Source organism: Balaenoptera acutorostrata, chromosome 16 (assembly GCF_949987535.1).
Source record: "Balaenoptera acutorostrata chromosome 16, mBalAcu1.1, whole genome shotgun sequence".
Taxonomy (NCBI): Eukaryota; Metazoa; Chordata; class Mammalia; order Artiodactyla; family Balaenopteridae; genus Balaenoptera; species Balaenoptera acutorostrata.
Genome location: NC_080079.1, coordinates 7,852,241 through 7,878,796, shown reverse-complemented (window position 1 = coordinate 7,878,796; position 26,556 = coordinate 7,852,241). Strand labels below are relative to the sequence as shown.

At 53.1% G+C, this 26,556-nt stretch overlaps 1 protein-coding gene and 1 pseudogene across 9 annotated transcripts in view; one reads left to right on the top strand and one right to left on the bottom strand.

Moving 5' to 3' along the window:
- The first annotated feature begins 248 nt into the window (after positions 1 to 248).
- Positions 249 to 26,556, top strand: part of LHPP (phospholysine phosphohistidine inorganic pyrophosphate phosphatase) — a 139,488-nt gene continuing 113,180 nt past the window's right edge. For 8 of the 9 annotated variants that reach the window (XR_009005728.1, XR_009005729.1, XM_057531506.1 and 5 more), the window contains exons 1-3: positions 267 to 457; positions 17,037 to 17,224; positions 21,008 to 21,161. Coding sequence is in view for 7 of the 9 variants with exons in the window: in XM_057531506.1 (XP_057387489.1) it covers positions 333 to 457; positions 17,037 to 17,224; positions 21,008 to 21,161 (467 nt within the window). In the remaining 2 variants the exon portion in view is untranslated. Of the gene's footprint in view, positions 458 to 17,036; positions 17,225 to 21,007; positions 21,162 to 26,556 lie in introns of all 9 variants that reach the window. The other variant, XM_057531507.1, reaches the window with a different exon arrangement.
- Positions 2,710 to 3,518, bottom strand: LOC103002978 (60S ribosomal protein L8-like; annotated as a pseudogene).

Here is a 26,556-nt window from a genome sequence, read left to right as displayed (position 1 = left end):
AACACCAATGAAGGTCTTGCCTGTTCTCTTTAATTTTTTTTACTTTTCCGGTTGCCTCCTCGTCCCAATCTGCCTTGCTCTAATTTTTAGGGAGGTTGACCCTTTATCCACTGATCTCCAGGTGAAAAGGCTTCCATTTTGGGGGCGCGTGACTCGGGAGTCGGGAAGCAGCGCCCGTCTTGCCGGGTTTGCGCCCGGCCACGCCCCACCGGCCCAGCTCTGCCCCGCCCCGCCCGCGGGACTACACTTCCCAGGCGCCCCTGCGCGGCGAGCGCGGCCGCAGCTTCCAGCAGCCGGTTGGGACGCGGGGCCCGAGGCGCAGGCGGAACGCAATGGCTGCGTGGGGCGAGCGGCTGGCCGGCGTGCGCGGGGTGCTGCTCGACATCTCAGGCGTGCTGTACGACGGCGGTGAGGGCGGCGGCGCGCCGATCGCAGGCTCTGTGGAGGCGCTGGCGAGGTGAGTGGGCCGCGCAGGCCGCCTCGAGCGCCCGGCGCTGTGCTCAGCCGGGTCCTGTGGGCCGCTGCCGGGGGGCGGGGCGGGGCTGCTGCTCTGGCCCCGCCCCGCCCGGCGAGCGGAGGGCTGGTCCCGGGAGGATCGCGCTGCAAACCCTGGGTGTGCCAGGCATCCGGCGTCCCTGGGTGAGCCCCGGGCCTCTGCTGGTTAGAGTTGCGCTACTGTCCAACAGGGCAGCCTCGCTCCTTGCTGTTGAGCGCTTGGAATGTGGCAAGTCTGAATTTAGATGTGGTGTAAGTGTACAACCCACACCGGATTTCGAAGACTTAGTGAGAAAAAATGTAAAAAGTTCATTGTATTGTTTTATATTGGTTACATGTTGAAATGATACTAATTTGAATATGTTAGCTTAAATAAAGCATTCAATTAATTCCACCTTCTTCTTTTAACCTTTGTTAATGTGGTTACCAGAAAACTTTAAATTACATACGTGGCTGGCATTGTAATTCAGTTGGACTGCCTTGACTGTCTGCTTAGACGGTAGGAGGGCGTCTTGCCCACCAAGTCTTGTGCACAGAGGACACTGCCAGGACCAGTGTTGGGACCACTGGGCCCTGGGCTTTGTAATTGCCACTGGCATCGCAGAACCAGAGGGTAAGAGAGGGCATGGGGTGAAGTGGAGGAGGAAGTGCCTTCCATCTGAAGGGAACAGTGGCTGCAAAGCCTGAGGCGGAGGAGAGCTCGGCAGATCGCACGCACTCACGGAACTGAAGAGCAAGTGGGGACTAGCGAGGGTGAGCATGGCTACAGCAGGCAGGGACCTGAGGGTCACAGAGAGCTGTCTGGATTCCATCCTGGGTGCAATGAGAAGTCACTGAAGATTTTAGGCAGGAGTGTCGTCTGATCTGATTTATGTTTTCAAGACATTTAAATGTAGAAAGTGAAACCATATAAGTAAATGAAAACAGGAGAGATTCCCTTTGAAATCTTGGAGTAGGAGAATACCTTTGGAGCTACGCCTCAAAATCTAGAAATCGACAACAACAACAAATCAACAGCCCAATAGAAAGATACACAAAGGATATAAACAATTCATGGGAAAGGAAAACAAATAGAAACACAAAGGAAAAGCATAGGAAAGATGCTCAGCCTTACTCGAATAAGAGAAGTGCAAATTAAAACTATCCTGAGATGCCTTTTTTTATCAGTTTGAGAAAATTGGCCAAAATCCACAACTTTGGGAGCGCATTCTCTTGGTGAGAGTTTGTGGAAGCAGACCCTGTCTTATATTGCTTGTGGAAGATGCATTTGGCATTATCTATCAGCGTACTGCCTCATACATGAGAAATGACATAGGTGGGAGGTCATTCATGGCAGTGCTTTGCGAAGTAGCAAAAGACTGGAAACAGCTCAGCTATCCATCGCTAGGGGAGTATTACAGTCTATCCTTCTACACGGTGGAATTCCATGCTGCATAAAAAAGAACGAGCATGCCTGCCATGTAAACGTGCTGTCAGTGAAGACAGGATGTGCCCTGTGCTGTCTTTTGGGTGGAAAAGGCAGAAATGCAAGCGTGTATTCCTGCTGGTGTGTTTGTATAAGGAAACTGGAGGGAAGAGCTTCAACCTGTGAAGATCTGGAAGGCAAGTGATTGGGGAGAACTAGGTGTTTGGGGGTAGGGATGGGAGCAAGGCTCTTCCCTCGGTAACTTTGTATATAAACATTTTTTTAAAGTTTTGAACCATGTGGATGTATTTCCCATTCAAGATATCAAATTACAAATATTTTGTCAATTTTGCCTCAAAAAATGCTGGAAAAAAATACTGCACCAGAAAAAAAAATATTTTAAGAAGATCTCTGGCTGCAAAGCGGAGAATGAGCTGGCAGTGGGGCAGATGGCCGGGCTCCAGAGGAAACAGGGGAACAGCCAGTTGGGAGACCCTTGTGTGGTCCAGGGAGACATGATAGGGCGTGGACTAGGGGGCGGCAATGGAGATGAAGAGAAGGGGGTGAAATAGATGTTTTGGGAGTAGGACCCATGAGACCTGCCTATGTATTGGATATTGTGGGGAACAAGGAGAAGATGAAATAAAGAATGGCTCCGGTGTTGGACTGGAGCACCTGAGGGGATGGTGAGGGGCGCAGAGGGGTGCAGGCAGGTGCCATGATGGCCCTTGACGCAGTGCTTGGCACACAATACACCCCATGAGTATGACAGTTAAACGTCACATCCCATGTTTGTTTGTTTGTTTGTTTTTGTGTAAAAGACAAACATTATTGAGCCCCCAGCCCTAATTCTCTTTCTCCTGCACAGTCTTGGTTCCCCGGAGACACCCAGTCCGGCGGGCAGCAATGAGACCCACTTTCTGGCCAGCAGAGGCATCTCTGAGGATGGTAGAGGGTTTGCCGATGTGGTGGTGGTTGCCACCTCCGAAGGGATGCTCAACAGGGTTCATGGCCACACCCGCATGCATGGCCAGCAATTCCTCTTTGCCTTATACTTGTGGTAGGCACGGCTGGCCTTCAGAATGGGCTTGTCAACGTGGCCACCTCCAGCCACCACACCGGCCACAGCTCTGTTGGCAGAGGAGATGACATTCTTGGAGCCCAAGGGCAGCTTCACTCTGGTCTTCTTTGTCTCAGGGTTGTGGGAGATGACAGTCACATAGTTCCCAGAGGCTGTGGCCAGCTTGCCCCAGTCACCAGGCTTCTCCTCCAGACAACACACGATGGTGCCCCCAGGTACGGTACCCACCAGGAGCACATTGCCGATGCTGAGCTGGGCCTGCTTGCCACAGTACACGAACTGGCCGGTGTGGATGCCCTCGGTGGTGATGAACATCTCTGTCCGCTTCTTAAAACGGTATGGATCCCGGAAGACCACCTTGGCAAGGGGCGCACTGCAGCCCGGGTCGTGAATGATGTCCTTCACGATACCCTTGATGTAGCCGTGTTGCTCGGCAAAGTCCCCGGCGCACAGAGACGCGGCGTCCTTTCGGTGCTTCACGTGCACGCGGAACGTGGAGCCGGCGCCCTTCCTCTGCCCACGGATCCCGCGGCCCATGGCAGCAGCCTGCTGAGGAGCGCGGCCGAAAGAGCACGTCCCATGTTAATATAGGAATTCCTGTTATACGTGCTTTTAATTTTTTTAAAATCAGGGCCACTTAAAAAAAAACAACTTTATATTAAAGTTAAGTACACATCTGTTCTTCTATTGAGGGGGTGTAGTTTCCTGTTTTCAGTTATTTTGAATAGTGCTGCCATGAACATTCTAGAGCATGTATGGTGAATGCATGGATGCATTTCTGCTGGGTACAGACCTAGGAGTGGAATTGCTGGTCATAAGATAGGCATATGTTCATTGCTAGAAGATGCTGTCAAATCGTTTCCCCAAGTGGTATATGTGAGAGTCCCCGTGGCTCTGTGTCCTCACCGACACGTGGGTTTGTCAGTCCTTTGCATTTTATTTATTTTTTATTTTTTTAAAACTAATTTACATTTTCATTCATTCTTTCTTAAAATTTTTAAAAGTTAATTAATTAATTAATTTTATTTTTGGCTGCTTTGGGTCTTCGTTGCATGCAGGCTTTCTCTAGTTGCGACGAGCGGGGGCTACTCTTCCTTGTGGTGCGTGCGCTTCTCATTGGTGTGGCTTCTCTTGTTGCAGAGCATAGGCTCTAGGCACACGGGCTTCATTAGTTGTGGCACGTGGGCTCAGTAGTTGTGGCTCGCGGGCTCTAGAGTGCAGGCTCAGTAGTTGTGGCGCACGGGCTTAGTTGCTCCGCGGCGTGTGGGATCTTCCCGGACCAGGGCTCGAACCCGTGTCCCCTGCATTGGCAGGCAGATTCTTAACCACTGCGCCACCAGGGAAGTCCTGAAGTCCTTTGCAGTTTAGCAGGGCCATTTTTGCCTCAAAACCTGAGGAATAAAGTAGGTCAAGGATATGGACAGAGCCTCGGCCCCTCCCCGTCTCCCTTCTGCTGAGGAGCACAGAATGGATTCGGCAGTGGCTTTGGAATAGGTAGGGCTGATTGTGAGCCCTTGTTTTCAGTCAGTAATGTGGGTCTGGTGTGCACCCGGCCCGGGCCAGTGAGGCTCCAGGCGTCTCCCAGCACCGGCAAAGCTGGCTGCTCTCAGAGAGCGCTTCCTCTATGCTGGGCGTCCCTGTTTATGTCATGTAGTCCCCCTAACAGCGTGGGCGTGGGAGGAGGTTATCTCCCTCAATCAGCTGAAGCCACTGCGGCTCAGGGCTTGCTAGGGTCTCAGCTGGGATGGCCCAGGGACCATGGGAACCCAGGTCTGCGCGACTCCTAACCACTGTTCTGGACCCATACTTAAAGTCCTTTGAGGGAGAAGCGGGCATTGGAAAAGGTCAGGGGCTTCTCTCTAGCAGTCTCCCCTGGGTAATGCTCCCCCCCTGATACACTGTCCAACAAACACCTGCACAGATTCCAGGGTGTGACTCGAAGGAGAGTAATCCCTGGTCCTTTAACCTCTGTGGGTTTGGCACTGGCATCTTCCAACAGATCCCCGGGAGTTTTTTGTCTTGATTTGCTTTAATTCAACTAATTTATCTAGCTGGAGTGTCTTTGGTAGCAGCTACACTGTATAAATCTAGCAGCGGTAAAATAACCGGATATACTAACAGTCCTAAAATACATCCCAGCCAGTTTTGTAGCTGAGAGAGGGGAGAAGTGCCTTCCCCATAGTGTGTGGGACTGTTTCCGGTGAGGGGACATAGTTCTCATTATCTCCGGGGAGTTGATCGTCCTGGAGAATGAGGCCTGGTCCCTCTGAACCCTCCCCGGGACTCCACGCCACAGGACCGCATACCCATGCCTCTTCCTGCTCCACCAGGGCCTTCCCGAGTGACCTTTGTGGCCCCTTCTCTCCCTCTGCCTACTTCACCCCCTTGCTCCCAGTTACACAGACTCTCGGGGGGGTTTTCACTGACCAGCCCCTTAGCAGCCCAGCACCCGCAGAGCCTGGGCCCTCCACGCCGCGGCACCCTCTGGCTCTCACCCACGTTCCTTTTCTCTCTTCAGCTCTTGTGCTGGCTCTTTAAAGACTAGGCCCCTCCACCCAGGCCCGGCCTCCAGTGGCCAGCTGGTCACAGGCCCAAGGAAGCCGCCCATGCCCTCCTGTGGGGCCCCCGGAGCCCAGCATCCAGACCCTCCTGGCAGTGAGTGTATGTGGGCAACTTTCCCCAGTAAAATCTGCCTGCTTTTGGAGTTTCCCTGGGGATGTCAGACTTGGGGACACGGCTCTTTCCCGGGCCAGGCCCTGCTGGCCAAGGTGAATAACGCCAGGCTTCCACCACTTTTTGTAGTTTTTGCAGCCACACCCTGCACTCTGTGGCCTCCTTGATATGCAAGGCTGGCTTTGAAGTCACAGGGGAGCTCAGAGGAAGTTCGCAGGGTGAGAGCAGCGCTGCAGAGGGGCAGCGTGATGGGGGTCCCGGGGCCCTGGGGGGCGTTTGCCTCCATGGCATCTCCCCAGTGCCGTGGGTTCCCAAACAGCACCTTCTGTTCTGGGAACCCCGGAAGGGGCTGACTCACCACTTCTCTTCCTAGACTTTCTGTGGTGACAGGTGTCCTCAGGTTTTTGGAAAGGCTCCCACCTGTTTGGAGACACAGAGCACATGGGGAGTATTAGCCCTGCTTTTTAAAACAATACCGACCACCATAATAGCAGTCACTGATGATCAAGCTACCTTCACAACCAGCCCTTTTCAAAGCCGGGACTGAGGCTCAGAGAGATTTGGGAAGTGGCCAAAGTGGAGAAAGTGGCTGGGCCAGGGTTCCCTCCCTTCCCGCCCCCCACCGTCCCCCGCCCTGCCCCGGTCCACCTGACTCGAAGCCCCAGTTTTCCCCTTAATACCACACTGCTTCTCATTAAAGATGCACTTGTTCATTTGTTCATTCACTCACCCAACAAATATTTATCGAGTGCTTCTTTTATACTGAAAACACTGCTATAGGCATTGGGACAAGGGGCAGTGAGTGGGGCAGATAGAAGTCCCTGCTCTCGGGAAGCTGACCGTCCAGTATGGGGAGAGCAGCGTAAACAGCACCCGGAAAGGCTAGTGTCAGGTGGAGAGAGACTAAGCCGCCCGGGAGATGGGGAGCCGGTGATGTGTGAGCTGGGCTCTGAAGCTGTCATCTGGGCCAGGAACGTCCCAGATTGGAGAACAGGAGGTCCAGGCTCCCTGGGGCGCTGGGCACGGTGCTGGCCAGGTGGAGCCCTCTTACTGTGCTAGGACTTGTGTGTGGGCGTGGTCACGGGACATCTGTAACCGGCCTGGGTCCCCCCATCAGGCCCTTTATTGGAGTCCATTCTTGGGCAGTTGGGCTCCCCGAGGGGAGCCATTCAGAGGCAGGGCTGGGCACAGCGGGGGCTGCAGGGGCCGGCCCCCAGGCAGGTCAGCACAAAGGGGAGCCCCAGAGGCATCTGCATGTGAAAGGCGGGTGGGCATTTACTGCATCCTGTCTCGGGCCACTAAAGCACATCTGCTGGGCCCAGCGCGGCCCAGCCTTTTTGCGGCCGGCGGAAGGAAGCAGGCTCGGCCTCGGCCCAGGGCAGCCTCATAAAGCAATTCCCACCCAGGACTAACAGACCCGCGACCCATCCCTCCAGTGTGCACCAGAAGCCCTGGGACCCTGTTAAAACTCAGGCCCCTCCCAGCAGGTCTTAGAGCCAGGGGAACAGGGCCAGGGAACTTGTCTGAAGTGCAGCCTAGGACCAAGCCCCTCCCGATGCTCGGCCACCCTGGCTCCGTCGGGCCCCAGGGACACAGCCGCCCAGGAGTGGCGGTAATAATAGTAGCTACCAGGACTGTGAGAGAGCTGGGAGCCTCCCTGCGTTGCCTCGTCCCATCCCCCACGTGGCCCTGTCCCATCCCCCACGTGGCCCAGCACCTGCCAGGGGGGGCTCTTAAGGCTATCAGAGGGGGTGGGCCGTTTGTTTGAGTTCGTTTAGGCCAACAACAGCTTTCCTGACTCACCCTGGACCTTGGACAAGGTGTGTTTGTTGAGAATGCCCTGTCACTTGTGCTGCCGTTTCCTCTCTGCGGGTGAACTAGGCTGACTTCGGAGTTAGGGGCCAGGTGAGAGAACGATGCTCTCCTCCCAGGCCGAGTACTGGTTTCATAACGTCCACAGTTTAGGCTTCCCAAGGCAGAGGTGGCTTCCTTATTGTAAACCATCCCACTAGCGCATGAATGTACTAAGTAAGAAGTCCAAATCGTCATCACCAGCCCCATCGTAGTCATTCCCCCAGGGGGACCCTGTAGCTCCTTCCACGCCTTTTCCTCTGTGTTTTCCCCAAAAGTGCAGGGGATTTTAAGAAGCCGCCCCTCCCCTTGCTGGCTCTCGTCCAGTTCCATGGTCCCCCCATCACACCCCCCACGACCCCCCACTCCTTGGGCAGCACTGATGCTCAAGAAACATGTTCTGTTGGTTCACAGGTCCCTGGAGGCTGGAGTTCCCCGCAGATCCCGAGCCAGTGGTCTCAAACTTATGTCGCCTCAGAGCATTTATCTCCTAAATGAAATCTGAGATAGAATCCCCCAAATTTTAAAAACAGATAAAAGAGCAATGTTTGAATGGTGTGTATTTTCTCTGTTCAAATCTGTAATACCGATTATGAGGTCAGTCAGTGAAAATGATGAAAGTGTCGTTGTTTTTTTTTTTTTTGGCCACGCCCCACGGCAGGCGGGATCTCCACCAGGGATCAAACCCGCGCCCCCTGCAGTGGAAGGCGGAGTCTTAACCACTGCGGCTGCTTCCCACTAGCTATCTATTTTACATTTGGCAGTATATATATGTCCATGCCAACTCTCTCACTTTGTCCCAGCTTACCCTTCGCCCTCCCCGTATAGCGCAGGGAGATCAGCTCAGTGCTTTGTGACCACCTAGAGGAGTGGGATAGGGAGGGTGGAAGGGAGGGAGACGCAAGAGGAAAGAGATATGGGGATATATGTATATGTATAGCTGATTCACTTTGTTATAAAGCAGAAACTAACACCATTGTAAAGCAATGATACTCCAATAAACATGTTTAAAAAAATATAACAGTACTAAAGTCTGGGGCAGTGGACAGCTCAACAGTACATATGTGTTGAGCTGTCACAATATAATTTTATATTTATGGCTGGAAACAACCTGCATGTCTATCAGGAGGGGACAAGGGAATAAATTAAGGTTTATCCAGACCGCAGAATATTCCCCAGCAGTTAAAAGGAGTGAGGTAGCTCTGTTTGGTGTTGACGTTAGTTTATATGAGGTGAATGTTGCGTATAGTCAGTGAAAAAGTTACAGAGTGATGTGTGTGAAATACCATTTTTGTTCTTAGAGTTAAAGGAGACACAACTGCCCTCAGGTAGAGTAATAACAGAACTGTGACCCTGACTTGTGTGGAGGGAAACCGAGGGACATTGTTGTGAAGCCACCCACGGCTCCACTGTCATGACAAGGGCTGTTTCTGGGTTTCTGATCTCAGCCTCGGTGGGCAGGGGTCACCCTGTGGAAATCAAGGGCAGCCAGGCTGGGGCTTCTGGAGCAGAGTTAATGGTTTATCCCAAAGATGCTGCCTCTGGTAGGAAGGCCCTGGCTGATTAGGAGGTGAGCATGGCACGGGTCACTCATGGAGCCCACAGGTGGAGTTCTGACCCCGCAGCCCCCCAGGGATATACAGAGAAGCCGTATTGGCAAAGCCCTGCCCGGGCCCTGCCTGTGGCGGTGTGCAGGGTGATTTCCCACCACCCTGGGGCAGGATGCAGCCCTGTTTATAGAGGAGGAATAGGACTTGCTCAAAGCCACCTCATGAGGAAGGAGAGTGGGGGCCAGACCCTTACCAGGGTAGGTGTCAGCTCTTGTGGGCGAGGACCTGGGTTTCGAGTCCCAGCTCTGCCCTGTGGTTGTCATGTGGTCTTGGGCAAGTTCCTTAGCCTTTTTGTGCCTCAGTTTCCTCTCGTGGGGAGCTGCTGTAACTACTGTTGGGGCTCCCTCTGTCTTGGGTGCTCCGGGATGTCTGCCAGGACGAGCCAGTGCCGGTTTACCCCAGGTTCCCTTTGCTGGGTTGAACTTTGCCCTCTTTCTTAATGGTGGCCCCGGGCGAAGCTCTCTGGGCTCCGTCCAGCAGGCCTCCCTCACCTGCTGGCTCCTCCGGCTGTCCCAGTTCCCTGGGCATCTGTCTTCTTGTCCGACTACCTGCCTCGAGGGCCCAGATGTCCCCAGCACCCAGCCCTGGGCCTGCCAGATGTGTGGTTGTCATTGTCACCACCATCATCTTCACTGTCATTCACTGAGTATTTGCAACATGCCAGGTGCTTCAGGACAGTCCTGTCAAGTAGCTACTGCTAGTGCCCCATTTTACAGATGTGGAAACTGAGGTTGGAGAGGGTTAGGTGACAAGCCTTGGTCGCACAGGGACGAGGTGGCAGAGGTGCTGAGGGTGTGTCTGCTTCCCGAGCCAGGCTCCCACCTTACCCGAGAATGCCTGGCTCTGTCCCCTGCAGCGCCCAGCACTTGACCAGCCTGTGACCACGTCAGGGGAGGACTAGCTGTTGGCTAACCTTCCAAGGCTGGGGAGTGGACCAAAGAACCCATGGCTCCCAGAAATGTGCCCTTAGGTTCCTCGTATCCCTCTGGGCCTCAGTCTCCCCCTCTGCAAAAGGAGCCACTAGGTTGGATAATCTCCAAGGTCTCCTCTGGTTTCTAGATTCCCATGCACTTCATTCTAAATTGAATTTATTAGTAACTAGTAAAGTGACGTCGTGGGCTCAGCGTGTCCCATTGATCTGAGCTCAGAGGCCCAGGCAGGTCAGAGAGAACATACTGGATGGCGGGTGAGGTGGCCGCGGGTGTGGAAGGTGTGCCACGTGTTTCGTAAGGGCCCTGGCTTCAGGCCTGCCCGACGTCTGTTTGACCTCGTTGCTGTCCCCCTGAGGTCACTGGCTGGCTAGCCCGGACTGAGAGGCTCAGCCAGGGCCACTTCCATGCGTCACCACCGCTCTTGTTCTCTTCTCTCCGTCCAGACTTTGGACTCTGTTTCTTGCCTGGACTCTGACGACACAGTCTGCCCAGCAGAGTGTCCGATGGAGAGTGGGGAGGGACCTCCAGGGACCTAGCAGCTGGCTGTCAGCCTGGCCAAAATGTCTACTCTGGTGGGTCGGTGGAAAGAAGGGGGAGGTGCAGCAGGCCCAGCCAGAGCTGCGGGCAAAGGCCTTACCGGTGTCCCTCAGCGTTCCTGGCCCCGTGGTGATGCCAGCACATGATAGGGCTCATGGCGTGTCCTCTGTGCCCCACCCTGGAGAGCCAGAAGGCTAGGCGCTACTGTTACCCCCTTTCGTGGTTGGGACTCAAGACTCCCAAGAGTCTGGCCCATGGATGCCTGGGCAAGGGCACGTGCAAGGTGCAGGTGCCGGACCCCAACTGGGGAGCCAGACCCCATCCTCATGGGGGCAAAAGCCCTTGTGTTGCTGCTCCAGCCAGAAGGCATCTCCCTGCCCCTAAGCTGAGGCCCTACATCGGGGCACATGGGGAGCTGGACCTGGTCCCTCTCAGAATCAACGTGGGTGCCCCTTGGTGTGTGTGTGACTATATTTTTCTTTCTTTCTTTCCTCCTTCCCTCCCTCCCTCCATCCCTTCCTTTATGACTGTATTTTTCTACTGCAGAACTGCCCCTGCTCTGTTCATGGGCTCCTGTTTGACCTTCTATTTTTAAAAAATTGGGTTCTTAGAACAAATATGCACTTTGCAAGTTTCAATTTTCCAAATGTGTGTTTTCAATCTCTGTGGCTTTCTAAAAGGAAAGCAGCCACAGATCTCAAAATCAGACAGTGGCCGGCGCTGCCAGGGAGCTCTGCTAGGTAACGAGATCTTGATGCTGATGGATGGGGCGGCTGAGACTGATGTTCTCTGAGGGCCTTGGCTGGGCGCTGCCGCCTGAGTTTCGGTTCGTAATGACCCCCCGAGGTGTTGTGGGTGTTCTTTCCTTCTCTGAGAAACTGAAGCATATCTGCAGCTGTGGTCATTTCAGTAGTAACAGGGGCCCTCTTCCCCATCAGGTAGCGTCTTGAGCTGTAGCCCCAGGGGCAGAGCAGGCATGGGTCAGGGAGGCAGGAATGAGGGGAGACGCCCCTCTCCTCCCCTACACCTCCCTCCCCTCCTGGTATGAGTTTCTTCTGTCTCAGGAGAGGATTCCAGGCTACTTGACATAGAGGTGGCTCTGGTAGGAGACCAGAATTTCAGCCCAGGCTGGGCCTACGGACCTCACACAGCTCTTTTGAAGACCAGCCCAGGGATGAGCAAAATCAAAAAAAATAAACCCTGCTTTCTCTGCGATGGGGGAGAAGTCACCCATCCCCTCTGGGTGCTAACCTCATTTGTCATTTCACGTTTGACCTGCCAGCCTGCAACCTCACCTTCCCACCCAGGAACCCACCCAGCCTGAGGGCTCCTCCCCGTCGCCATCCCGTTGGGTTCCCTCCCCCGGGGGTGGGGGGTGAGATTTGGAGTCGCCGTCAGCCTGGCCTCCAGACCCTCCACACATGCCCCCTCTGTAGGACCCAGCCTGTGCTCCTCGGAGCCCCAAGTGGGCGCAGGTGGTGAGAGCAGGGGAGGGGAGGTTTTGGCAGCTGCCGTGGGCCTCGCTGCTTGGTCACAGGATGGCTGGGGTGAGGTGGGTGAGCGCCCTGCCTGCTCTGGGCAGTTGGGGCAGGTAGAGCGGGGAGGGAACTAGGTTGGGGAAGCCTGCCCGCCGGCCACTGGCCGATGTTCTCGGCTCACATTCAGTGAGCACTTACTGTGGGCCAGGCCCGAGCAGGCACATTGCAGGTCTCATTGGAGCCTCACAGTGTGAGGCTGTTACCATCCCCATTTTCCAGATGAGGAAACTGAGCCACAGAGAGAAGAAACAGCTTGTGGAGGTCCCACAGCCATGAAGTGGCAGAACCGGGACCAGCCCACAGTCGTCAGACTCTGAAGCGCTTCCTGGTCGCCTCTCGGCCACCTGGCCTCCCACTCAGTACTAGAGCATCTTTCTTAGGCGTTTGCTCCTCAGCCTGCAGAAGGCGTGACTCGCTCCTCATCCCTGTGCCTAGGCCCATCCTCCCGTCTACCTGTCTGCACTCATCTGGCTCCACTGTGCTTTCTCTTCTGGAATCCTTTAACAGCCTTGCACCAGGAAGGATTAGAGATGGGCTCTGGAGCAGTGCTGTCCACAGGCGGGATCGGCAGTGAGCGTGGGGTTTCTTCCTGAAGTTCTCTGGAAAGCAGAATGACTTGGTTCCGTTACCAGGTGGGCCCATCAAATCCGGAATTTGGATCAGTTAAGTGCTTCTCATAGAAAAGCACTGCTGTGCTTCAAGGGCTGTGAAAGCCAAGTGGGAAGAGGACGGGCTCTGCCCGGGCAGTGGCCGGGGTCTGGGGGGGCTTCCTGGAGGAGGGGACATATCAACCAGGCTTTGACGGATGGGTAGGATTTGGCCATAGGGGAGGGTGAAGGCAAAGACTCAGGGTGATGAGAGGGCCTTCAGGGTCAGATGAAGGTGACAGATGGCTGGGGTGGGGTGGGGTGGGGACTGAGCAAGGAGGGGCCTTATGCAGGGCAGCCTCCTGGCCCCCTGCCCAGCCCCTCTGTGGCGAGCCCAGAGGGCATCAGGCTGTGGAGCAATGCCAAGGTCAGTCAGGATGTCCAGTAATCGTCCTAGCACTCTACCTGCTACCGAGAGCGATAATGAGAAGGTTTCCATTATTTTCGGGTGAGCGCCCCTGGCAGATGCCGACAGCCAGCAGATGTGTGAGGTCCGAGGTGATTTGCAAGGGACCAGTTCATGCGATGCTCGGTAATTGCATCAGGCGACGTTGTCACTCAGAGCTTGTCCTGGCCTCTGGGATGAGGTAAAGGTCAGTTCAAAGAGCCGTTGCAGCCATGGGAAGTAGGGGCAAGTACCCACCCTCTCAGGGAGTCTGTGGAGGGTGCAGTGGACCGAGGCTGTGTTCTCAGAGGGGCCGTCTGGCCGGAGCCCGGCTCTGGGCTGCCAGGACTCTGCAGTAGGCCCCCTGTGCCCAGGGTTCTTGGGTGTCAGGGGATGGGGTGACATGGCCTGTCCTGGAGCTGGGCCCAGTCCGATGTTGAAATCCTTTGGATTCACTCCCCTTGGGAGGCCCTTTGCAGACTGTGCCGCGGCCCTGAAGCCACGCCTGGCTCCGGCTTTCCTGACGTTGGATTTGCGTGTTCCAGGCCTCCCGAGGCTGAATCTGACCTCTGGCAGCAGACCCCTCCAAAGGATGCCGAGGCTTTGGTTCCTTGGCTGTCTTAGTCTGCCATAACAGAATACCACAGCCTGGGGGCTTAAGCACGGAGGTTTAGCTTCCCACAGTTCTGAAGCCTAGGCATCCAAGACCAAGGGGCCGGCAGGGTGGGTCTCTGTCGAGAGTCCTCTTCCTGGCTTGTTCGGTAGCCACCTTCTGCCGTGTCCTGACACGGCCTCTTCTCTGTGCTCGCAGGGAGATCTCTGGTGTCTTTTGCTATAAGCACACTAATCCTGTCATATCAGGGCCCCACCCTTCTGTCCTCACTTAACCTTCATTACCTCCTGAGGGAGTCGACATACGATTTTGTGGGAGGGACACAATTCAGCTCATAGCCCTGGCCATTCAGGGCCTCCCCTTCAGTGCTGACCCACCTTCTCACACTCTGTCCCCTGTGCACGCACAGGTGTGCCCCATGCACACCCTTCCCCACCCTGGGAAGGTGTCAGTTTCCTGCCCAGCGGGATGAGCTGGGCCTGCCCCCGGCAGGTGCCTCCCTTACTGGGGAAGCACCAGCTTCTTCACCCCCTGGACCAGAGCCTGGGCCGCCACCTTGTAGCCAGCTGCGGGCCTGTGGGCTCTGCTGCTTACAAGCCTAGCGACCTTCTTAGGTCTCTGCCCCCTGGAGCCTCTGTTCTGTCATCTCTGGAATGGGGACCGTGGTTCTTGCCTCCTCAGCTTGTTTTCTCAACATGTGCTTAGGGCCCCCTGTGCTCCAGACACCAGGCCCTGGGGGGTGCATGTAGGGGACACAGGGTGTATGTAGGGGGCTCTGCCCTTAGGGAGTGAGGATGAATCAGATCATGGATACTGAGCCCCAAGGCAAGGTCCAGTGTAATGTTGTATTCATGCTTTACTATTTTAATGAAGAAAAATGAAGAGAGGACCTGGGACTCGTGCCAAAAAGTCAGAAGGGGGTGTGGTCAGGGGCACGAATCGACAGACCCACAGGGAGGGGCCTTCCCCAAGCATTTCCCACCACTTTCCAGGGACTGATTCAATCCTAAAACAAGTACTTTGATTTTAAAGCATGTGTTTTGGATGAACTTACATTGTATTTCAAAGGAGAACAGTGGCTGAAGTGTCCTGAAGTGAGTTCTGTTATTTACTCGTTTTTTTATGGGCATCGAAGTTGTGTTTGGAATAGCAGATGTGAGGCACTGTCATCTCACTGTCACACCGATTGCTCACTGTTCTGAGAAGGTCACATCATAATCCATTAGCAATAATTAGTCCCCCGGCACCCCCTGCCTTCTTCTCTCAACTGCTCCATTAACTTGGGTGCGATCGCACATCCCGGGCGCCAATCAATGAAGATCTGTCCGTAAGGTACAAGGTGATGCTATTAGTTACAATGTATTAACTGCCTAATTTAAAAATACAAAAGCTGTCTTTATGAAGGGCAATTAACCACTAAACATAATTGATAATTCATAACCCCCTGATTAGGAAAGACAAATACTAAGAAAGAATTGATTACGACATCGTCAGCCTCTCTGTCTGCGTTCGCCCTGTTGTCAGTAGATCTGCCAATTTTTTTCCAAATCGCACCTGTCCGCTCCAGTGCTCAGAGGGTCTGAAGGCTCACTGTAATGTGGGAATGCGTGTCTTCACCACTGAATCCTGTCTGTTTCCGTCAGGGCACCCTTGGGGGAAGCAGTAGGCGTGGTCCTAAGGAAGGGTCCCTCTCACCAGCTGTCGTCTGGACTTTCCATCACTCAGTCATTCAGCAAACGCTTATCGGGGGCCTGCCGTGTGCCAAGCCCTGTGTGAAGCGCTGGGGATGCCGAGGAGTGCCCAACAGGCCCCATTCCTGACCGCATGGAGCACATGGGTCCAGGAGAGAGACGATGAACGGATACAGAAATGAGACGACTGGAGATACTGATTAGTGTTAGCAAGAAAAACCTGGATAGAGACACGGTAGGGGCAGCGTCACACAGGATGATCGGAGAAGGGGATATACAGACCCTCCACCTTTTCCCTAGGGTTTCTCGGGCCTCTTGACTTGCAGCCTGTTGTCTTCCACGGGCCCCCACCATGCTCTCTGCAGATGCCAAATATGAAGGCTCCCTCGCTGTGGCCCGGGGTTCATCCAGGGAGGGCTATGTGCTCTGGGCCAGACCTGTGTGGCCAGCCCACCTCTTCCCACTCCCCCCGGCCCGCTGGCCCCCTTGCTCGGCCCCCACGCCGGCCTCCTCTCCTGCCCGGCCACACCTGCAGCGCTGACGCTTACCAGGTCCCCCCTTCCTTCCTTCTGCCGGCCGCTCTGCCTTTGCCTCTTTGCTTCCCTTCGGGTCTCAGCTCCGGAGCTCTCTCCTCCCCAGGGAGGCCTCCCCGACCTTCCCACCCTCCCTGGCCACCCTGTCTCTTCACCTGTTTGGTCCTTCCCAGCACCTCTCTTGTTCTCAATCCCCGATTCCCCTTCCTTTGTGTGGTCTTCCGCCCCACCTGCTGACTGAGGGCTCTGGGGATCAGAGAGCCTGCCTGTGGACACCGTGGCATTTCTGTGCACCCATGCCAGCCAGGCATTTAGCAGGTGCTCGATAGCTGCCTGTAGAAGGGTTGAATGTTACTTCATTGGGGTCTCTTTAGGCATCAGCTTTGCGGCTTTGCGTTCGGTGAGCCTGCCCGGGTGCCGCTGGGATGCAGAGCCTCCTGCGAGCTCGGACGGGAAGGCTGTCGGTGCCGCTGACACTCTGCAGGCGTCCCCGGCTCCCCTCACGTGGACTCGCCCGCGTGCCTGGTGACTCTGTCTGGCAAACCTTTCTTCAGTGACAGCGATGAGGAGACACACCTCAGCGTGGCCCCTTGACCTTTGTATTTGGGAAAGTGTGGATACAGAGTCAGCTCAGATGCTAAGTGGAAATGCTCGTTGTGACGGGAGGTCCGGAGGGGTGGCCAGACGCTCGGAGGTGGCCCCCGCGAGGCTAAGCGGTGTGGTATGGTGGAGGAGGTGTCGGGTGTGGGAGAACTGGCATGTGCGCGGGGCAGCGTGTCCCAGGGGAGGGGTGGGGATGTGTCCCAGGCAGAAGGAGAGGTGCGGGCGGAGGCCAGGTGGGAACCTTGGGGAGTCTCAGCTGTGTCAAGTGCAGTGAGGGTGAGAATGGTCTGCTCCAGCTCCAAAACCCCCGGGGTCAGTCAAGGCCCAGCTCAGGGGCCCGTGGTGACCTGGCCTGCGCCCTCGGAGAAGCGCCTGTCCAGCCCTCTCCGCAGGAGGCCACACCGCCTGCTCACAGCCTCTCCACCTGTCTCCCCACTTCCAGACTGAAGCGGTCCCAGCTGAAGGTGAGGTTCTGCACCAACGAGTCGCAGAAGTCCCGGGGGGACCTGGTGGGGATGCTTCGGCGTCTGGGCTTCGACATCTCAGAGGGCGAGGTGACCGCCCCGGCCCCTGCCACCTGCCTGATCCTGAAGGAGCGAGGCCTGCGGCCACACCTGCTCATCCACGACGGTAGGCCTGCCGGGCCCTGGGACCTGGTTGGGGTGAAGGCGCCCCCTTTCCAGATGGGGGCTGGGGAGGGGGTCCTTCTCACCTGGGCCATACCACTGGGAAGGACACAGAGGTAGCACGTGGCTCCTGTTGACACCTGTGGGCCTTGGGGTGGTAACCTGTGGGCTCCCTGCTGGGGACCCGGCCCCATCCATCCCGGCCTCATACCGGAGGGTGTTTGGAGGCAGGTTCCAGGTGGCTTCTCAGAGGAAAACCCTGAATTTGCTTTCTGTGATTTAGGATGAAGCAAGGTGGCAAGGAATTGTCAAGGGGGCAAGATTTTAGCCTCTGGGGTGTGTGTGTGTGTGTGTGTGTGTGTGTGTGTGTGTGTGTGTGTGTGTGTGTGTGTGTGTGTGTGTGTGTGTGTGTGTGTGTGAGAGAGAGAGAGAGAGAAAGAGACAGAGACAGAGACGGGGGGGGGGGGGATGAAAAGCTAGACTGAGGTCCATAGGTTTCTGAACTATATTTGTGAAAACCAGCCCTGCTGTCCCGCAAACGGCACAGGTTTACTTCCTGATATTAGTCTGAATGAAGGAAAAGAGCCCCTTTGACCCTCAGCGGGGAGTTTTGCTGGAACAGAGAGGAAGGAACAGTCTTACCTGGTGCCTTCTGAATATTTAAAAAGAAGAGGGACTTCCCTGGCAGTCCAGTGGTTAAGACTCTGTGCTCCCAATGCAGGGAGCGCGGGTTCAATCCCTGGTCGGGGAACTAAGATCCCACATGCTGCGCGGTGCGGCCAAAAAGATAAAAAGAAGAGACATAGCAACGCTTCAGAATTCAGGACACTTTTCTTTAGTTGCACTGAGCCTTCTTCCTTCCTCTGCACTTGGTGTTTTGATTTACAAACCTCTGGCAGAGACAAGAGTGCTTTTCTGCCTCCGGACAGGGGTGGGCCTCCAAGAGATGGAGGGAGCTCCCTGGAGGTCCGGGAGTCCAGTCCACGACCCTGGCGCCAGTCGAGGGCGACATGCCCAGCCTTTAGAAATCGTGTTTCTCCAAATGCTTCCTCTGTGATCTAGGATCCCTGCCAGTGTCTTTAGAACAGGTCCTTAAAGAAACAGAAAGACTTAAGAAAGAAAATCCTCCCCTTCCCAGGGCAAAGGGAGGGGTGGGGTGGAACTACCAGAGGTGAGAGGGAAACTCAGAGTTTGCCTTGAAGGCATCGTTCATCAGTGAATCCAACAGGCAGATGTTAGAGCTTGAGAGGCTGAAGGGGAAGCCAGGTGCCCTTCCTCACCTGTAATCCTGAGTCTGTGTTTTCCATAGGTGTACCTGACTTTTCAGACTTTGAATCTTTTTCAAGTTTTATTGTCGATAAATCTTCCCCCCAACATTTTATTACGAGAATTTTCAAACATACAGCAAAGCTGGAAGAATTACTTGGAATATTTGTATGCCCTTCACCTTGATTTTACCAGTGACATTTTGCTATATTTTCTTCATTATATATCTACCCATCCCTCCATCCATCTGTCCATCTTTATCTTTTTGATGCATCTCCAAGTAACTTGTAGGCGTCGGTACACTTCCCCTAAACACTTCACATCATTTTTTTTTTAATTAATTAATTTTTATTTATTTATTTATTTATTGGCTGTGTTGTGTCTTCGTTGCTGCACGCAGGCTTTCTCTAGTTGTGGTGAGCAGGGGCTACTCTTTGTTCCGGTGCACGGGCTTCTCATTGCGGTGGCTTCTCTTGTTGCAGAGCACGGGCTCTAGGCGTGCGGGCTTCAGTAGTTGTGGCTTGTGGGCTCTAGAGTGCAGGCTCAGTAGTTGTGGCACACGGGCTTAGTTGCTCCGCGGCATGTGGGATCTTCCCGGACCAGGGCTTGAACCCATGTCCCCTGCATTGGCAGGTGGATTCTTAACCACTGCGCCACCAGGGAAGCCCCACATCATTAACTAGAGTTCAATCTGTTTAGTTTTTTCTTTTCATGTAAAATTTACATATAATGAAATGCAAAAATCTCAAGTGTACTTTTGCTGAGTTTTGACAAATGCACACATCTTTGTAACTCAAAGCCCTCTCAAGACCTAGAACATTACCGGGACTTCCCTGGTGGTCCAGTGGGTAAGACTCCACGCTCCCAATGCAGGGGGCCCGGGTTTGACCCCTCGTCGGGGAACTAGATCCCGCGTGCATGCCGCAACTAAGAGTCTGCATGCCGCAACTGAGACCCAATGCAGCCAAAAAAAAAAAAAAATATATATATATATATATATATATATATTTTAAAAAAAGACCTAGAACATTACCATCACCCCAGAAGTTCCCTCATGCCCTTCCCTATTAGTCCCCATCTCCAACCCCTTTAGAGGCACCCACTGTTTGGATTTTTTTCCATTATGAATCAGTTTACTGTGTCTAGAATTTCATATAAATAGAATCACACAGCATCTAGTTTTTGGGGTTCCCAAGACCACCCTCAGGCTTGATGATTTGCTAGAAGGACTCACAGGACTCAGAAAAGCCGTCCTACTCACAGTTATGGTTTATTACAGTGAAAGAATACAGATTAAACTCAGCGAAGGGAAGAGATGCGTGGGCAGAGACCAGGAGAATCCAGGCACGAACTTCCAGGGGCGTTGCGCTGGGATGCACTTCATTCTCCCAGCAGCGCGATGTGTGACAGTATGCCTGAGGTGTGGTCACCCAGAGAAACTCACTGCAGCCTTGTGCCCAGGGTTTTTATTAAGGGTCAGTCAGATAGGCATGCAGCACCTGTGTGACTGACCTTGGCTACTCTGTCTCCAGGCCCCCAGGTGTCAAACTGATGCAGCGTGGCCCAGGGCCCCAGGCACACAAAAGCACTCTTTCCAGGCAGGATATTCCAAGGGCTCAGAGGTGATCTCCCGGGAGGTGGTGGTTGGCCGGATCTGAAGACAGCCTTTCTTTGGATGTGTACGGTTTGAGCAGCCCAGGCCTACTGAGTTAACCGTTCCTTGTGTGCAGGGCTTCTTTCACCCAACATACTGTTTGGTTGCATGTGTCAGTAGGTCTTTTCCTCTTGATTGCGGAGTGGCATTCTATTGAGTGAACATCCCATGGTTTGTTTATCCGTTCCCCTGTTAACAGATACCTGAGTTTGTTTTTTTTTTAATTAATTAATTTATTTATTTTTGGCTGTGTTGGGTCTTTGTTGCTGCGCACAGGCTTTCTCTAGTTGCGGCGAGCGGGGACTACTCTTCGTTGCGGTGCACGGGCTTCTCATTGCCGTGGCTTCTCTTGTTGCAGAGCACGGGCTCTAGGCGCATGGGCTTCAGTAGTTGTGGAACGCAGGCTCAGTAGTTGTGGCTCGAGGGCTCTAGAGTGCAGGCTCGGTAGTTGTGGCGCTTAGTTGCTCCGCGTCATGTGGGTTCTTCCCCGACCAAGGATCGAACCCGTGTCCCCTGCATTGGCAGGTAGATTCTTAACCACTGCGCCACCAGGGAAGTCCCCTGCCTATGGTTTTGAACTAAGGGAACTTCTGGAGTAATGCTGGTGTTGGAGTGGGGGTCCCAGGGGTGGGCCCATTGTCTTTCTCCTAACACACACTCTGTGTGGAGCCAGAATTCCTTCATATGTGAAATGGGAATAGCACCCCTTCCTTGCCCACCTCTCATGGCAGCTTGAGGATCGGAAAGAGCATCTGAGAAAGGGCCAGGCAGACGAGGCAGACACAGGTGTTCCTGGGGGGAGACGGGAGGTGGGCCACGTCAGCCGGGGCTTTATCCTTCTCTCTCCCTCTCTCTCTGTCTCACCAGGAGTCCGCTCGGAATTTGATCAGATCGACACGTCCAACCCAAACTGTGTCGTAATTGCAGATGCAGGAGAAGGCTTTTCTTATCAAAACATGAATAAAGCTTTCCAGGTGCTCATGGAGCTGGAGAATCCTGTGCTCCTCTCACTGGGAAAAGGGTAAGTCGGCTGCAGGGAGAGTCGTTTATGGCCACTTTGGGTCATGCTCTGTGCGTCTCTGACTTAACAGAATCAGCAGAGAAGATGGGAAAAGTGGGTGTGGGGTGGACGCAGGGTGACCCCTTCTTCCTTCCCTCCCCTTTTCTTGCTTTTTTTCCTTCATTTCTTCATTCCTATCTTTTGATAATTTTGGAGGAAATTCCCTGTCTTTAGGAGCTGGTTGGTCAAGCTTCCCTGCGGGCCCGAGGCTGGAAGAGGCCGGGGGCAGGGGAGGGTCACTGCAGAGGAGACCCCTGGAGATCTCAGGGGCCTGTGTTGACTCTCCTGAGTTTAGGTGCATTTTCACAGGATACAGCACAAGACTTGGATGGATTGGGCCAAGGGGGCACCTAAGCAGTAGAAAATAGGCTCGAGGGCCTGTGGGATGCTCTTGTCCGGGCCCCATATCTCTGGTCACACAGCACAGTCTGTGTAAAGTTGTGATTTTGTGACCAACATTTTTGTCCGAGTCTTCAGCCTGGGCCTCACTGTCTCTTTTAAAAAACCATGTTGGTTATTTTTCTTACCATCTTTTACCACCAAGACAGCACATGTTCACTCAAGAAAAATTAGAGAATACAGATGAGCAAAAAGAAGAAAACAAAAAGAATTTTAAGTCCCACCGCATGAGAAAACAACTGTCAACGTGTTGATATATGTCCTTCCAAGTGGTTTCCTGTGCGGAGAGATCATTACACATGCGTGTATTCACAACATCGGTGTCAAACTTGACCTACTTCTGTCACCCATTTTCAGTTGTTCACCAAACATTTTGTGAACCACTTTCCGTACAATAAGTAGATGTCTCTGTGGTGAGGTTATTCCTATCAATTTTTTTTTACAGTTATTTTTTTTTTTTAATGTATTTATTTATTTATTTGTGGATGTGTTGGGTCTTAGTTTCTGTGCAAGGGCTTTCTCCAGTTGTGGCGAGCGGGGCCCACTCTTCATCGTGGTGCGCGGGCCTCTCACTGTCGCGGCCTCTCTTGTTGTGGAGCACAGGCTCCAGACGCGCAGGCTCAGTAGTTGTGGCTCACGGGCCTAGCCGCTCCGTGGCATGTGGGATCTTCCCCGACCGGGGCACGAACCCGTGTCCCCTGCACTGGCAGGCGGATTTCTAACCACTGCGCCACCAGGGAAGCCCCTACAGTTATTTTTAAAAAATAACTCTCCTATAGTTATTGTAACCAACGCCTGCTGATGGACATTTATGTTGTTTCTAATTTTCTACCAAAGTAAGGCTGTGATCAGTATCTTTGTGCATTTCAGATGATGTGTATTTTTGAGGTTCTTGATGTATGTTGCCAAGCTGCTTTCCAGAAAGCTGTGCAGATCTATTCTGTCCTCAGTGGAAGCAACACTAGTAGTATGCTGTGGAGCTCTATCCTAGCTTCTCGTGCGGGGCAGGAATTCTGTGGCCATCTCTGGGGAAGCCTTTCTCAGCTTAGGTGCTTCTGGTGATTGGGAACTTCCTACCTCTGCCTGCTGAACAGGGCAGCTATTCCAGGTGACGCCAGCGGGGCTTTTTATCTGGCCGCCAGCCATTGCTAAGCACTTGATGTAGTTCCATGTTTAATCCTGACCACAACACTGTGAGCTGTAGGCAGTGTCATTGCCATTTTACAGATGGGCATATTGAGGCATAGGGAGGTGAAGTAAGCCATGGTCCCCCCATCTGTAAGTGCCAGCATGGCCAGGAGTGCCCCCCAGAGCCTGTGCTCTGTCACCTCTAGGCTACATTCAAGAGCAGACATTTGGTCCACACAGGATCTTAAATTTTTTTGAGGATGTTTTAAAAATTGGGAGATTTTACATAAAACAACCAGATTTCTGGATCCTTTTGAGAAATCAGAAGATCTGGCCGCACTGGCCGCACGTTCCCGAGTGCGCCACAGCTTGGCTGGAGCCCCTGGTCCGCTAGTTCCGGTGCACCACGGACCCGACCACGTCCTACTGCCCCTTCTCCAAGTTTCAGAGTTGGTTGCCATTCATCTTGTACCAATTGTTGTTTTTCTCATAGTAGAGAAATGTCTTTTCATGGCTATGTCTCTTTCAAAATTGGCAAATGAAAGATTTAAAGAAAGAGAAGAGAGGATATATTTCTTTTCGGAACTACAAATATTCTGGTGTGTTTATGATGAAAATAAAATGTGTCCTGTATTAGTCAGTGTTCTCGAGAGAAACAAAACCAACAGGATGTGGAGATGTATATACAGGCAGTCCCTGACTTAGCGATGGTTCGGATTATGATTTTTCGACTTTGTGATGGTGTGAAAGCTATGCACGTTCAGTAAAAATCAGACTTCGAATTTTGATCTTTTCCCGTGTGCAATATGATACTCTTATGATGCTGGGCAGTAGCAGCAAGTGGCAGCTCCCAGGCAGCCAGCCACTCGACCACGAGGGTAAACAACTGATCCACTTTACGACTATTCTGTACCCAGATCGCCATTCTGTTTTTCTCTTTCAGTACAGTATTCAATAAAATACATGAGATATTCAGTGCTTTATTATAAAATAGACTTTGCGTTAGATGATTCTGCCCAGCTGTAGGCTAATATAGTGTTCTGAGCACATTTAAGGTAGGCTGGGCTAAGCTGTGATATTTGGTAGGTTGGGCTTATTAGATGCATTTTTGACTTACGATATTTTCAACTTATGATGGGTTTATCAGGACGTAACCCCACTGTAAGTTGAGGAAGATGTGTATATAAAGAGAAGTTGATTGTGGAGTCTAGGTACGTCCAAAATCTGCAGCATAGGCCAGGCCGGCAGGCTGGAGATTCAGGGAAGAGTTGCAGTCTGAATGCCAAGGCTGTCTGCTGGCTGGTTCCTTCTTGCTCAGAGAGGTCAGACTTTGTTCTGATTGTGCCTTCAACTGACTGAACGAGGCCCACCACATTATGGAGGGCAATCTGCTTTACTCAGGTCCACTGATTTAAATGTTAATCTCATCCAAGAGACATCTTCACAGAAGCATCCAGAATACTGCTAGACCAAATATCTGGGAAGCTTGGCCCAGCCAAGTTGATACAAAATTAACTGTCACAGTGCCTTCCAAACCTTACCTTCTTCAGTTTAGGTCATTGCAAACCACAGAACCTGGCCTGCTTAATTCTTTTACACTCCTGGCTTGGTCCTGTAGGCATCCCTAAAGTTACCAACCCCTCACTAGAGAACAACACAATTAAGAAGCTCTGTTTTAGGGACTTCCCTGGTGGTCCAGTGGTTAAGACTCCATGCTCCCAACACAGCGGGCACAGGTTTGGTCTCTGGTCAGGGAACTAAGATCCTGCATGCCCCACAGTGGGGCCAAAAAAAAAAGAAACTCTGTTATAACTCATTTACGTTAAAATTTTTTTCTTGAAAATTGTCTCTATTAAAAGTTACTATTCCAGATTAGGGGTAGTAGTCAAAATAGGTATGTTGTTGAAAATGAAAAAAAAAAAATGAGATCAGTTTCTTCTGGCTTTGTAATTCTGTAACAAATTCAATAGGAGGCAAGTGTTTGTTTTCCAAATAAGCAATTAGTGGGGTCTCTAGCTGCTGGGGATTCTGGCTTAGGCTATGGGGTCGGGTACTCAAAAATCAGAGAAAGGGACCAGCAGCTTCTGGGCCTAGGTCATAGCTTCCTGGGACAGCCCAAGGACCCATGAAGAGCTGCTGTCACATCCACGTGGGGGTCATTGATGGTGAGGGGCTGTCCTCCACTGGAGTGGGGCTGTGCGGCGTCCCCAAGGAGGCAGGGTGGCGGGGGCACTGGGGCAGAGTGTCCTCCTCCTAGAAACGGTGTGATTTACATTTGGCATCTGTTTGGACCGAGAGTGGGAATTGCCTTTGTAATTTCTTCTGTCATGCTGCCGTCAGAAAATTAAGCTGTTTACGCAACAGACTATGGAAGGTTAATGGCTCTTGTGGGAAAGGTCAAGTGGTCATTTTGAAGGGAGTTTGTGCTGAATAATCGGAAGGGCAGAAGAAATAAAGCATAAAATCTATCTGACTGCTTCTCTCCAGCTTTTTCCTGTCTTTCCAGAATCCACAGTTTCTTCTTTGTGGCCGGAACACTCAGGTTCTTACCAGACCTGCTGTTGCTTTTATTATGCCAGTAACAAAAGATAAATATATCACATCTCTTGTGTTTCGGGAATAACCTGGGCCTTTATAATAAAAAAAAAAAAGTTAACTTAGGTGCTAGTATTTCCTGTATCTGTAAAAATGTTTTCAGCTAACAGATGGCCTTCAAGGTGCTTTTTTGTTTTCCTGGATGAAGAAGAAATAAAGACAAATTCTGGGCACTATAAAAACAAGGCCAGGGCTTCCCTGCTGGCGCAGTGGTTAAGAATCCGCCTGCCAATGCCAGAGACACGGGTTCGAGCCCTGGTCCGGGAAGATCCCACATGCCGCGGAGCAACTAAGCCCGTGAGCCACAACTACCGAGCCTGAGCTCTAGAGCCCATGAGCCACAACTACTGAGCCCGTGCCCCACAACTACTGAAGCCCGTGTGCCTAGAGCCTGTGCTCCGCAACGAAGAGTAGCCCCCGCTCACCGCAACTAGAGAAAGCCTGAGCACAGCAACGAAGACCCAACACAGCCAAAAACAGAAACAAAACAAAAACACAAAACAAGGCCAGATTTAGTTTAAAAAGAAATATTAAGTTCTCTAATTTTGATTTATGGAAGTCAGTTTTTTCTTTAGGTTCTAGAAGTCAGTGTAGCAAAGACAGGGTTATGATTGGGTATTTTCTGCTGCATGTTGTTTGTTCTTCCCACCAGGACTAAATATAAATTTAAGAAAGCGCAGGTATCTGTCACTCTGGAAAAAAGATTTTGGGGGAGGCTGAGGCGGGCGGAAGGGGTGCCGCGTGGGTGTCCTCGGGAGGTCTTACCGAGGGGAGGGGCCCCCAGCTCCTGCCGCCTCCACGCCGCTCGGAGCTGAGGCTGCGCTGGGCCAGAGGCCCCTGGAGCCCTCAGCTCCAAACAGAGCTGTGTCTGTCGCGACAGAGTGGCCTTGTTTTATAATTGTTTCCATGGCGCCTGGCTAAGCCTCCCCTATGATGGCCGCATTCTTTCCTCAGCTCCGTCCTCCGTGCCTGGCTCACTTCAACACGCCCGTCCTCGGGGAGGCCCTCCCCAGCCCCCTCCCTCCCAGTCCGGCCCCCCCCCCCGCAGCGGGCATCTCATGGGGGGCGAGGGGGTGAGGGGACGAGGCGGTGGCTCCCTGAGAGGCTGACAGACCCCCGTGCGCCTAGAGCGGCGTCCGGCCCTTGGGGCCCTCAGCAGGGTGCCGAGTCCGGGAGGCTCGGGGCGGCGTGGGCTCTTCCATTCCTCCCCCTTGACCTTCAGGTCTCAGCTTTG